This window comes from Bolinopsis microptera, chromosome 9, assembly GCF_026151205.1.
Source record: "Bolinopsis microptera isolate Bmic1 chromosome 9, MBARI_Bmic_1.0, whole genome shotgun sequence".
Lineage (NCBI taxonomy): Eukaryota > Metazoa > Ctenophora > Tentaculata > Lobata > Bolinopsidae > Bolinopsis > Bolinopsis microptera.
Genome location: NC_087080.1, coordinates 13,903,225 through 13,915,485, shown reverse-complemented (window position 1 = coordinate 13,915,485; position 12,261 = coordinate 13,903,225). Strand labels below are relative to the sequence as shown.

Below are 12,261 nucleotides of genomic sequence, written 5' to 3'. Positions count from 1 at the left end.
TTGATAATTACTGAAAACATGGAGCCGTTTACCTCGTCAGTCTGCAATGAGTCGCACTATGACTACCAGCATTGTCATAACATTCTGCTCGTATAGAGTTATTTTCATATGGCATGGCATTCGCTCCAGTCACCCCATTTATTCATAGCTCCAAACCCAGTATTAACAAGTGTAGTCTTCGCTCAACTTCTATCAACAACTCGTAACATATCGGTAGGATTGGTTAAACATATCGGAGTGACACCCAACTATAACGAACCGACGAAGTCTTGCTAATATCCGTGACATAAAGTCTCGTACCGAAGAAGCTCCGATTATATTAGCAGCTCGCAGGAGAGAGAACTCCCCCCAGACGCATATCACATCTTTAATTGTGCGAATATTAGAAAGTGAGGGAGTTGAGCTCAGCACTACATTCTGTTGACACGAATGTGCCTTTAATACGGGGTGTACAGTGTACAGTGAATGTACACCCGGGGTTACAATAGATTCTTATCACGGAGCGGGGTGGTGACAGACCAAGAGCATAAGGGGGGCTTCGCCCGCCCTCGCTCTCTCTCTCTCGCTCTCTCCCTCGCTCTCTCCCTCTCAACTTTAATCCTAGACTTTTCCTCGCATGTTCTGTAACTTCTATCCCAGTTAATCCCGTTCTAGACGGCTAGACTCGATCAGGGTATTGCTGTCGGTTGTAGGGTGGTGTGTTTTTCTGACAACACTGTAAATTTGCCCTTGTCACAGATCCAGTTAGCTGTATTGGTTGTTAATCGCCGCTATATCAAGTTGCCCTTTGCACGTCAGCCAGCGGCCATTAATATCGGAATTATTATTGGCGGGCTTTTATTTTTTAATAGTGATAAACTTTGCAGGTTTTACCTTGTTTCCGCTGTACCGTTAGTCAAAATCACTTAATAAGTCTGTAAGAATTGCCACGTACCTTAACCCCACCGCCACGTACCTTAACCCCACCGCCACGTACCTTAACCCCACCGCCACGTACCTTAACCCCACCGCCACGTACCTTAACCCCACCGCCACTCAGCATCTCCCATGTCTGTACCAACAATATCTGTTCTCTTACTTTCATGGATTATCCCACAACCAAGCACGTTGCCTAGAAGTCCGGCGTTATATATTATAATGATCCTGGACATAAGTGGCGAGTAGCTCTATGTCAAAAAATGTATATATATAATATACTTTCATGAATACAGACCCACTCTCTGACCCTCAAGTTATAATAATCAGTGTATCACGGTGAGCTCGCTGCGTGTATTATTATAAGAGTCAAGCTCCACGATCTGGCACCAGTATTGGTTTAATGAGGCTCATGTAGCCAGATAGCCAGGTAGAACAATGCACTGAGTCTGCACGAAACAAAGCGTTTGTGAAAGTGTGTGAGTGTGTGTGTGTGACTCAAGAATGCGAATTGCGGGAACCTGTGTGATACCATGTTGAAAGGAAAATCTTTCGGTCACTGAACAGTAAAGATAATAAGTATTAGTTTCTAAATTGTCTTTTGTATCTTGAGCTGCTTTATTTCAGTAAGTGACGCACACTAGAACACACACAATAATGAGCTGGACTTATCCGACCATCATGCCGTCAAATTTGGGCACAGTGCCAAGTTTTGGTGGCACGTTTCCAAATCTGGGTAACTTGGCAGGACCCCTGCTCTATCCAGGGGGCGGTGTGCCGTCAATGCCGGCTGTGTCAAGTGCACCCATGCAGTGTTATTTCATTGCCGAGGACCAGGCCCCACAAAATGGTAGGCTTATGCCGCTGAACCTGAATATACAGCCTCTAATATTTGCAATCTCACCCCAAACACTTACTATCAGTTTGAAGACTGTATCTCTTTTCAGGTGGTTCCTAGGTCCCGCTCTATGCTTATTTTATATTTTTGTGTTTGACAAACTGCAAATTTTCATGTGATATCAGAGTTATTTGATCGTCTTGCAACTTTCTGATGTACACTGCATAGATATGACAAACCTTTTCACAGTCAACAACAAATGCATGATTTAAATTGCCCGGACCTAGGAACCTCCAGCTGCTGATTCGCTCTTGACACCTCTATTTATCTTTCTTACTCCATACTCGCTGCTCTTCCTTTAATTGTACGTATCACGTGGTATTGAGCGTGTCACGTGATCTAAATATTTCATCAAGTCCTTTCATCCTTAGTGCAGTCTTCACGACTAACGCAACAACTATGACAACATCTTTTCTTCCGAATTTAGACAGACAGATATCTGTTTTACGCAAAAAATGTAAAAGTGGAGGAAAAATAGGGTTACAACAGAAAATTAATCCTATTAGATGCACGGATTGGAACTAAGCATTTTTCAAGTCTGTCTCAGCAAGATCGTAATCTGTTTACCCAAGGCGGTGTTTAACCGTCAAATATCCTAGATATTTACCCCTAATTCATGAGCATCAGCTATAAGCCCTATACTTCTTCACACTCAGTCACCCTAATGCTTTTACCTTTGAAACCTTGCTGCTGTCTACTATCATGAGCCTTGACTGGGCTCTATTCCTAATTCTATTTCGTCCCCCCCCCTCTCTCTCTCTCTCTCTCTCTCTCTCTCTCTCTCTCTCTCTCTCTCTCTCTCTCTCTCTCCCCCCCTCTCTCTCTCTCTCTCTCTCTCTCTCTCTCTCTATCTATCTCTCTCTATCTCTCTATCTCTCTATCTCTCTATCTCCCTCTCTCTCTCTCTTATTCCGTGTGTATAACCGGAGGAGGAGCGACATAGAAATCTTCTCACTTGGCTAAGTTTCGTGAAACACTCAAATCTGAGTTATTTACTCTCAGCTCCTTCGTTTGAAATCTCGAGGTACTTAGTTGCGGGTATATTCCAACTGTGTCCTCCTCCACACCGAACTTGTGCACTGATTTTCATCGCGTTTTTCTCTTCACATTTTTCTCTTCAACATTGCTTTCTGCCGAACAGAATTATTTGACACACACGAAGCCCGCGTAAATTCTTGCTACTTTTGACCTGATTTCTAGCAACTAATTCTACGCAATTTGCAAGTTTACCTTATCGTAATTATTAGTCTAACGGTTTAGAAACGTTTAGAATAACATTGACTCTTATTACTTGTTAACTTTTCCGGTTTACTAATGATGTCACTTTATTCTAGGGCCGGTCATAGAGATAGTCAACAGAAAGACCAATGTCTCATTTGATGTAGACCCAGCTGAAACTAATGAGGCTAAAAAGGTTAGTAATGTTAACATATTTAACATATTTAACATATCATTATCATAAGCCATTACGTAATCTAATCTATTGGCTAACCGTTTTAATTATGTATTTTATATTCAATCGCTATAATCATAAAGTTACAAGTCTTAGCTTCATTAATTTTAAATAATCAGATAAAGTTAATGGTTCTCTAATAGGATTTCCATAATTGGATTTGCAACATTCAAACTTTGAAGATAATGAGGTAATCATAACGACAGATCAAGTTGACTTCATGTACTGAATAAATTAGATGCTTACACGTGCAGTCACTGGAGTAGCTCTAATCTAGGTGAAGCCAACATTAAACTTGTTAAGTTTCTCAGCACTCATACGACCCCACTGCAGCATTACAGCCAGCCAAGCGCTGTATATGTAGAGAATATTAAACTAACTATCATCATCATCACTGATCATTACACAAATCTACATTTTCGATGACAAGTCGGGGTTCTTCTCCCCTGATTGGACAGTACAAGTCACGTGATGAGCTCCAAGCTCTCTGATTGGTCTCTCTCCGTCACGTGCTATCTCCAGTCAACACTCCAGCTCTCAATGTTTCTCCTCACTTTTTCAGTCTCTTTGTTTTAGATCTTTCTAGTATAAACCTCCTCTTCACGGACGAGACATGAACTCTATCGAGCACTTCCCAGCCGCTCCGACTATGGAACACTTTCCCACACATCCTATGGAACACTTCCCAACCCCTCCTCCTACTTCTCTACCCCAGACTGGCAGCTACCAGCTCCGTCCTGTCGCTCCACACCAGGACCCCCGGGATACTTACCACGTGACTCCAGATCACTATCCCCAACCTAATGACACACCGTCCCAGCTGTATGACGTGTATTATGTCTACGGTCAGGGTCATGACAATGTACGTGTTATTCAATATACGTGTTATTGTGCCCGGTACGAATCTCTGCTATTTTACTCGCTAGCAGTGGCGGAAACAGCTACATTCCTGTCCACTGACTCAGTTACAGCATTCCCAAACTCGATCTTCATAGGACGGTCTATCATCAAAGCACAAAAAACTCACCAATACCAATTCATGTAATTTGACGTTTTCAATGTTTTCAGCTGAAGTTGGACATGCAAAGATCGATCCAACCCACCCAAGTGGTGCACGTACGGAATGCCCCGGAGGACATATCCGCTCTGGACCTGTGTATATTGGCCATGAAGTTCGGGACTGTCATCAATACCCTTATCATGCGACAAAAGGGACAGGTCAGTGCTGGAGCCTTTTAAATGGGAAACTGTAGCTTCTGATAGGGGAAAGCCCTTTTTAGCAAACTATTCATTTTTATTTCTGTATGAAACTGTGCCTTTCTAAATTATTACGTGATGCCCCAACCTGTCTCCCACTAAGGTGGGACTAAGCTAACGAGTTAGACTAATTTTAATGACATCTCAATCCGTTTTCCAACTGAACACCGGCCCTCATTGTTATAATCAAAGTTTTAGTACTACAAAATATTGGATAATTTCCATGCGTTGTCCTTATCCGGCATAAATATCCGAACTTTGTGTCATTTGTCTAAATGCGCTATAAATGAAACTTTAAACATGCCTATTGATAGAACATAGAGCCTGGTACCAAAGACCACTAGAACTAGAAACTACATTCCATACCTCCGTTTCCTTTATTATCAGTTCATTCTCCAATTAATAATCATCCCCGAAAAATTCTTTCCGTAACATTGTTATGACAAGGGGGTGTTAACCTAATGAGCTTGAGGCCGGGTCCTAATAATTGAAACCTTACCCCCCAACCCGGCCCCATTCACTACTTATTCCCCTAATAACTTGTCAGTGGGTGCTAAAACGGTACGCCCCCGTTTATCCCATTCGCTCCACCATTTTCTTGTCGTTAGCATTTTCTATACATTCCAGGCATTCATAGAATTTGCGGAGGAATCTCAGGCAATAGCGTTCGTGAACTACCACAACTACGTGCCGGCCATTGTCAGGAACAAGCACGTATTCATACAGTTATCAACGCACAGTCACTTGAAGACAAATGCTGAGTCCCAGAGTGCCACCCAGGCCGCCCTTAACGCACTGGCTTCTTGTGAGTACCTATCATTAATTTATTATCACACAATAGATCACAGTAACATCATCTTATGAAATTCCCTGATTTGATTCCATTTCTAAATTCCAAACTGAATTAACCACATTTACATCCCCATAAGTCTCGCTATTTTCCCACATTCCAGTTCTAACCCTCAAACAGTTCCATCTTCTCCAGATCCGGGAGCACAGACTCCGAACGCCATGCCCCCTGCAATCCCCCAGATAGTCTCCTCCTCCGCCCTCTCCACCGCTCAGATGTTACCCCTACAAGAGGGTTGTATTCTCCATCTCATCATCGAGAGAGCCATCTACAGTGTTACACTCGATACTCTATATCAGATATTCTCAAGGTTTTTACCACACATTGTAATTTTACATGGATAAGATCTGTGTACATAATCAATCCAAATTAAAGAATGCGAGTAACTTAATCAGAGTAAAATAATGATATTTAAAAGTGAATATGATCTGATGTTGATATCATATAATATAATAAGTGAATATCCGTAGGTTCGGCCCTGTCGCAAAGATCGTGACATTCAACAAGAACTCAGAGTTCCAAGGATTCGTCCAATATGTGGACCAGCTCTCAGCGATGGCTGCCCTGAACGTAAGTAACAACAATGTTGCATTTACTCTGCTTCTAGTTTCCACTAAGTTTAACACCTAACCTCTTACTGGACTTCTTTACTCGCTAGCAAATCATTGTTCTGAAAATTCAGAAGAAAAGAAGAATTTTAATCTGATTTATTTATTTTACTCCCGGCACAAGGTGACACCCAAATAGTTATGAATAAATCCCGATACATTTTTTGTTTTTATTCATAATCCTGGTAATTTTTCCGATCATGTCAACAAGTGTAAAAGCAAACTTGAAACAAAACCGTGAAGCTGAAAACACGTACTTTTTGCACGTTGACCTTGTTAAACAGGGTTTTTGACAGGTCTTAACGGAAACAATATAGTGTGTTCGTGATATCCCTGCATGGCACATGCGTACTGCGCCTTCTTTACTTTTATCTTTTTATAGCCTTGCAGATACATTTTTTGCCACTACACTGAGCCGGATGAAATGTGTTTTATAACCGGTAACAGGTCTATTCCCTAGTATCAACTCTTAATTCGATGTGTGAATAGATAAACTAATAAATTATCAATAATTGATAATTTACCTAACATGAAAATAACCGCTCACTATCCTTCCAGTCACTCAACAACCAGAACGTGTACTCAGGATGCTGTACCCTCCGACTCTCCGAAACCAAGATGAAGGACCTGGACGTGAAGAGTAACTCGGACAAGGCCCGGGACTACACCAAGGAACCTCCTCAGTTCATGAGGAGCACTCCCAGATTGGGGATGGACAACATTCCTATCTTCAGTGAGTCACCAAGTGTTTTTAATTTGAATTTGTTGGAGAGTTTGACTTATATAAAACATTTTCATTCCGCTTTATTAATCTCTAAATCTTGAAAAATGCATAACCCAGCAATGTCCTCAGGTCCAATGCAGACCCCAGGTGCAATGCAAGGACTCCAGGGACTCCAGGGACTCCAATACACACAGATGATCCAGCCTCAGCTGACCGCCTACCCATCTTTAGCCGCAGCCTCAAACCCAGTTCAGACGATCGCTACCACTCCTAGTACAATCACTACCCCCACCTTGTCGCCACTGAACTATGATAAGATGATACTGCCTAATAACTTTAAATGTAAGTATACATTGATATAGTGATTATATATATTACTAGAAAGCCCGTGGTCACAGGGAGGAAGCTAATAGTATTCTTTGGTAGTCAGTTTTTATAGCATCAACAAATATTCATCACAACCGAACATACAGCCAATTGAAATATTGCTCGCACTGAACACCACCTAATAACAAAAAAAACGATCAAAATGCCCCTCTCAAATCCTTGCACGTGCAAGTGCACTTTTAACACCGTTACCATGGTTGCTATGCAACTTCCTATTTCTCGTCTGATTTGCACGTGGGCATACCACATACAGAAAGAATTCTCTGGATTATAGTAGAGATTATTATATTATATGTTAGTGATAGATACCAATTACTAATGGTGATTTTTCAAAGTCTTTTTTCCTTCAAAAGGGAAGGTTTCTGCGTCGACAGACATCAAGTTTGATTCCTATTTCCGGCTTAAAAGTAATTATTAACAATAAATGTGTAACAAGTTAATTCCCAGTTATCACAGCAGCTCAGCTACCTCCACATCCTCAACTAGGATACTCCATCTCTTCCGTCCTCCTCGTCAGTAATCTAGCCGAATGTGTAAGTACTCAACACACATACTTACCAACCTCTCCTTCAATTACACTGACTTACTATCAGGAGGCTACTAGTGGGGACGTACTGCACGTGCACTTTAAACACGTGCACGCTGTTTAAAGTGCACGTGTGTCGCTTCCCATCAGTATCAATGTCTATTTCTCGCTACTTGTACATGTGATACTACCTTGCAGTCTTGTCATGAACCGTGATATGTGATCAATATCGAAACAAATAATCTGATCTCTCAATCGATCATCCATCGTGCTGTGATTTGCTATTTATAATCGTAACACACCGCTTTCGTGTACAGCTACTTTCTAGTTGAGCTCCAATCTTATTTACGAAATTAAGATAAATATAATATATAGTATATACTATGTATGTCCAAGGCCCTCAATTATTGTGCTGCTAGAATGCCTAAATTCTTAGCTTTTTCAGCTCAAATTGCCGAATATATTTTAAATCTTGAAATTTGGAATTGTGATCAGCAAGCGCATTTGCATTTGATAAATGCTCAATTTTGAATAATTTTGAATAATTTTGAATAATTTTAGATGCATGGCTTCTAGTGGGTTATAATATTCTGTTGAAATCCCATTCAATAGATAATGCATGAGCTTGAAAAACTTGGTTGCTGTATTTGACTTAATCATAATGAAATGCTTGCCTTGCTAGATCAAATCATTAAAACTAATTTAACGACAGAAATTGAGCACAAGAGCTAAAATGAGACTTACCTAGATGTATACTCATCGGTAAAAAACGACTGGTCGATAGTTTGATCCAAAAAATTGATCGGTTTTAAATCTCCGTAAGCGAGACTTCCGAAAACGTGATATTTAACATCTCAAACATAAAATACGCCTTAAACTGCATAGTTTATGGAGATTTAAAACTGAACAATTTTTAAAGTTCCGACGAAAGTTCCGACCAATTGCTTTCTAGCGATGAGCATGCATCCCGGTTACTGTCACCCTTACTTAAATTCTGCTGGATTAAGATCTTATATCTTTATATATCTTCTCTTCCTTTCAGATTGCCTCGCCCGACGCACTGTTTATACTATTTGGTAAGATAAGAACTTTCGTCTTTCTTCTTTCTTTCCTTTCTTGTAACATTAACGTTAGGACCAAATCTTGATTGTGTCGACAATTCTTTTAAATCGAGGTTAAATCTTGATAAAATCATCAAACCTGGCTCTTCTGTGCCAGTGTTCCCATTATACCACAATTCACCAAAAATTGAGCAGCAAATTTCAAGATTGCTAAATTTTACCACCCACAAAATTAAAAACCTCGCGGAACAGTCAGTATAATTTTGGCGTGTTTGCAGGAGTATACGGTGATGTAAGGAGAGTCAAGATTCTCTACAAGAAGCCTGATACTGCTCTGGTACAAATGCAGGATCCTATCTCTGCCCAGCAAGGTCTGTCAACTTGACCGTGTCCATTATTACGTTATTTATTTATGGTTTACCCTTCTATGCCTATTGCCTATGGGCTATGGTTCTTTGGGATTGAAATTGAAATAGTTTTATTGAGAAATAATAGTTTTCAACCAGCTAAAGTAACATTATACATCTCTCCAGCTCTTCTATCACTGAATGGAGTTGTATGCGGAGATAAGAAGATTTACGTTTCCTACTCCATCTACATGGAGGTCCAGATGCCTAAACCAACGGACGAAGCACAAGATCTCACGAAAGACTTTTCTGATTCTCCTCTCCACAGATTTAGGGTAAGGAAATTGGGAAATAGAATCCAGCAATTTTGGAATAGAAACCTGATGAATTAAGAAATTTGTTGATGAGAGATCCTTGATTAGTAAGCTGTCGATTTTAAACATGTTAGAAAATGTTTCATTTCCAGAAACCGAACCAGAAAGTTCGAGAAAACGTTTATGGACCCAGCCCTTGTCTTCACCTGTCGAATATCCCGTAAGTTCCTGACGTCTAGTTATACTAATAGTTCTATTATTAGAAACACTTGCAAATTATACATATGAATCGCTTGGAAAACTTGCCAGTCTTCCTTTTTAGAGTTCTTCTTTAGCATTCCTATTTCTCACCTCTGTTATCACCCTCAGGGCGGAAGTAACGGAAGAAGAGTTGAAGAAGATGTTTGAGAGTTGCGGAACTATTGTGAACTTCCGGTTCCTGACCTCAGAACGTCCTGACAAACAGATGGCACTCCTTGAGTTCACCAACACCAGTTCCGCTATCTGCGGTCTCGTGCAGTTCCACAACAAGGAGGTTAGTTGTAGATATTGATATGGTAGTTCATAGTTGAGAAAGTTCAGAAAGTTGAGATAGATCAATTAGTTGAGATGGCTGAGATAAAAGTTGTTAGTGATGACTGTTGGTAGTATCTAAGTAATGGCGGTTATAATTTTGAAAAGGAAACGCCTTCAATCCAATGTGGTAAAATAACTAAGTCGACTCAATTGAATTGCATTTTAAAATTATATCATTCACAACACAATGGATAGACCGTCTATTTCTAACTCATTCCTTTCTTTCAGTTCATCACAGAGGCTGGCAGACAGTACCTGAGAATATCATTTTCGAAAGCTGGCTGTATTCAGAAGTAGAAACCGGAAGTGCACGCCCACACTTCCAACATCACCATGGCAACGCCGCGCATGCGCAGCAACGATTTCGTGATGACGTCACGCTATCAAGATATGACGTCATTGATTTGAAGAAAGCTTGCTGTAACCGTAGCCGACCGCTGCGTAGCAACCGCACATTTGGGGACGATTACATTTTAGTTTTATTGACATAATATTATTGATAATTCGCGTCGAATCGTCGATCACGATGCAGTGATATAAATTATACCATAGGTAAAGCTCCACTGGTACTTTAATTTAATTATTAGTTATAGAATAGATGTTTTATCAAACTTGAGGACTGAAGAGGAATCAAAAATGTGCCAGTTGAACTTTGCCCTGCTTCGTGACGATGATGTAGCGATGTTTTACCGTCAGTTTGATTGGTTTTTTGGCCCGAGAAGCTAGAGAGATTACTCAGATAAGTTGAGCCGTGCTGGGCTGCACGTGGACTGCACGTGGACATCACGTAACATGTCTGCACGTGTGTTTTAGTGGAATAATCCGACATTTTGTTTCATGATGCTTTAATATTACTGTGAGAAACAGCGGTCCCAGGACGCCGGATTGTGTTTACGCACTGAACTTTTACCTGTACCATGAGATGCGTTACGTGCGGGCAGAAAGTCTTCATACCCCGAGAATTTATCCCATCCTGAGACCCTGCTATAGAAACAGCTATAGAAACAGAACATTTGATATGTTATATACCATGATGATGATGATGATACGTTGAATTTGTAAATTTAGGTTTATTATATATTTGTGTCCATATGATGGTTAATTTTTCCCGAAAATTTCGTTGATGTTTAATTATGCTTTGTAACACTAGGTTATCCGATAACTTATCCCATTGAAATTTTGTTCCCGTTTCCATTGTTCGGAACGCGGAAAATTCATGCTAGCTTTTATTAGAAAATCTTATCCTTCTCATTTTGTCAGCTTAAAATTACTTTCCAAAACATCACTTTGCTACTTCCATTAAACACGGTACCTAAGTATTCAACAGCAAGATTTATATTATTTCGCCGAGTTAAATTTGTTGTTTTTCCTGGAATCAGGCATTGTTTTCATGAGGTGCAATATTTTGGGCTTAATGTTTTCCGGGCTAATCGCAGCAATTTCAAGGTACATTACATCGTTTGTTTTGCATATTAAAATCTCTTGATCTGAAAAACAGACAATAAACAGACCTAGACGGTTGAGTTTTAAACTTTAGAAAACTTTTTCTCTCTTCTGAAAACGTTTTTATCCGAGGGGTTTTGTTTTTGGAACTACATGATAATATCTACTCGATAATAGAGAACTGTATTTCCTCTATCTGTGTTTTTAAAATTTGAGATGTTTTCTATCTTCTCTCTGTATCACAGTGCTTGTCTCTTGTTATATTTGACAGAATAGATGTACATTATGATTATAATATTGGGTTATTTTTAGTCAGTTTTTTGTAATTATAACCTAGTTTGATGCTCAAATTACCAAGAAATATTAGCTAGTGATCGTGTACATTGTTGTTGAAAGAGGAGCTATCATCAACTGAAATTTCTTTTCTTCACCAAACATACCGTCGTTGCTTGCAGCCAAAATTTCAGGGTAGATTTTGAGAGTCTTTCGCTTGTCATGTTTTTTCAGATCTATGATGCCAAAGACACTTGATAAAATTAAAAGGTAACGTATTGAATTTATCCGAGTTAAATTTAAATCCTCCAGCAAATTTTAAGTATTATATACATTAATTAGATTATATAAGTTAACTCTACGGATCAGTGTTGGGGGAATTGTTAATGTTTAAAAGTTTTGATAAACTTGAGATGTTGATGATATTTTGAGGCTACATTTTATAATATATATTCACCGAATATTTGTTGTAAAACTAAATTTTGTTGAATTTCCACGAAATAGAAGAAAAAAATTGTTTCATTTTCTTTATCTGTCATCTTGACTGTACCACTATAAAATTGAGAGCATTATTACACAAAGTTTATTGTTACAAATTTACCAAAATGGGAGGTTAAGGTGGATCTGAT

At 39.6% G+C, this 12,261-nt stretch overlaps 1 protein-coding gene across 8 annotated transcripts in view; it reads left to right on the top strand.

The window, feature by feature from the left end:
* Positions 1 to 12,055, top strand: part of LOC134820332 (polypyrimidine tract-binding protein 2-like) — a 35,173-nt gene extending 23,118 nt beyond the window's left edge. For 6 of the 8 annotated variants that reach the window (XM_063830572.1, XM_063830576.1, XM_063830573.1 and 3 more), the window contains exons 2-16: positions 1,543 to 1,765; positions 3,148 to 3,227; positions 4,335 to 4,484; positions 5,151 to 5,328; positions 5,509 to 5,683; positions 5,844 to 5,943; positions 6,540 to 6,714; positions 6,835 to 7,047; positions 7,540 to 7,625; positions 8,661 to 8,694; positions 8,958 to 9,050; positions 9,213 to 9,361; positions 9,493 to 9,560; positions 9,710 to 9,875; positions 10,145 to 12,055. In XM_063830572.1, the coding sequence (XP_063686642.1) occupies positions 1,573 to 1,765; positions 3,148 to 3,227; positions 4,335 to 4,484; positions 5,151 to 5,328; positions 5,509 to 5,683; positions 5,844 to 5,943; positions 6,540 to 6,714; positions 6,835 to 7,047; positions 7,540 to 7,625; positions 8,661 to 8,694; positions 8,958 to 9,050; positions 9,213 to 9,361; positions 9,493 to 9,560; positions 9,710 to 9,875; positions 10,145 to 10,213 (1,929 nt within the window). In that variant the 5' untranslated portion in view covers positions 1,543 to 1,572 and the 3' untranslated portion in view covers positions 10,214 to 12,055. The remainder of the gene's footprint in view (positions 1 to 1,542; positions 1,766 to 3,147; positions 3,228 to 4,334; positions 4,485 to 5,150; positions 5,329 to 5,508; positions 5,684 to 5,843; positions 5,944 to 6,539; positions 6,715 to 6,834; positions 7,048 to 7,539; positions 7,626 to 8,660; positions 8,695 to 8,957; positions 9,051 to 9,212; positions 9,362 to 9,492; positions 9,561 to 9,709; positions 9,876 to 10,144) is intronic. The other 2 variants (XM_063830579.1, XM_063830578.1) reach the window with 1 other exon arrangement.
* Positions 12,056 to 12,261: the final 206 nt, after the last annotated feature.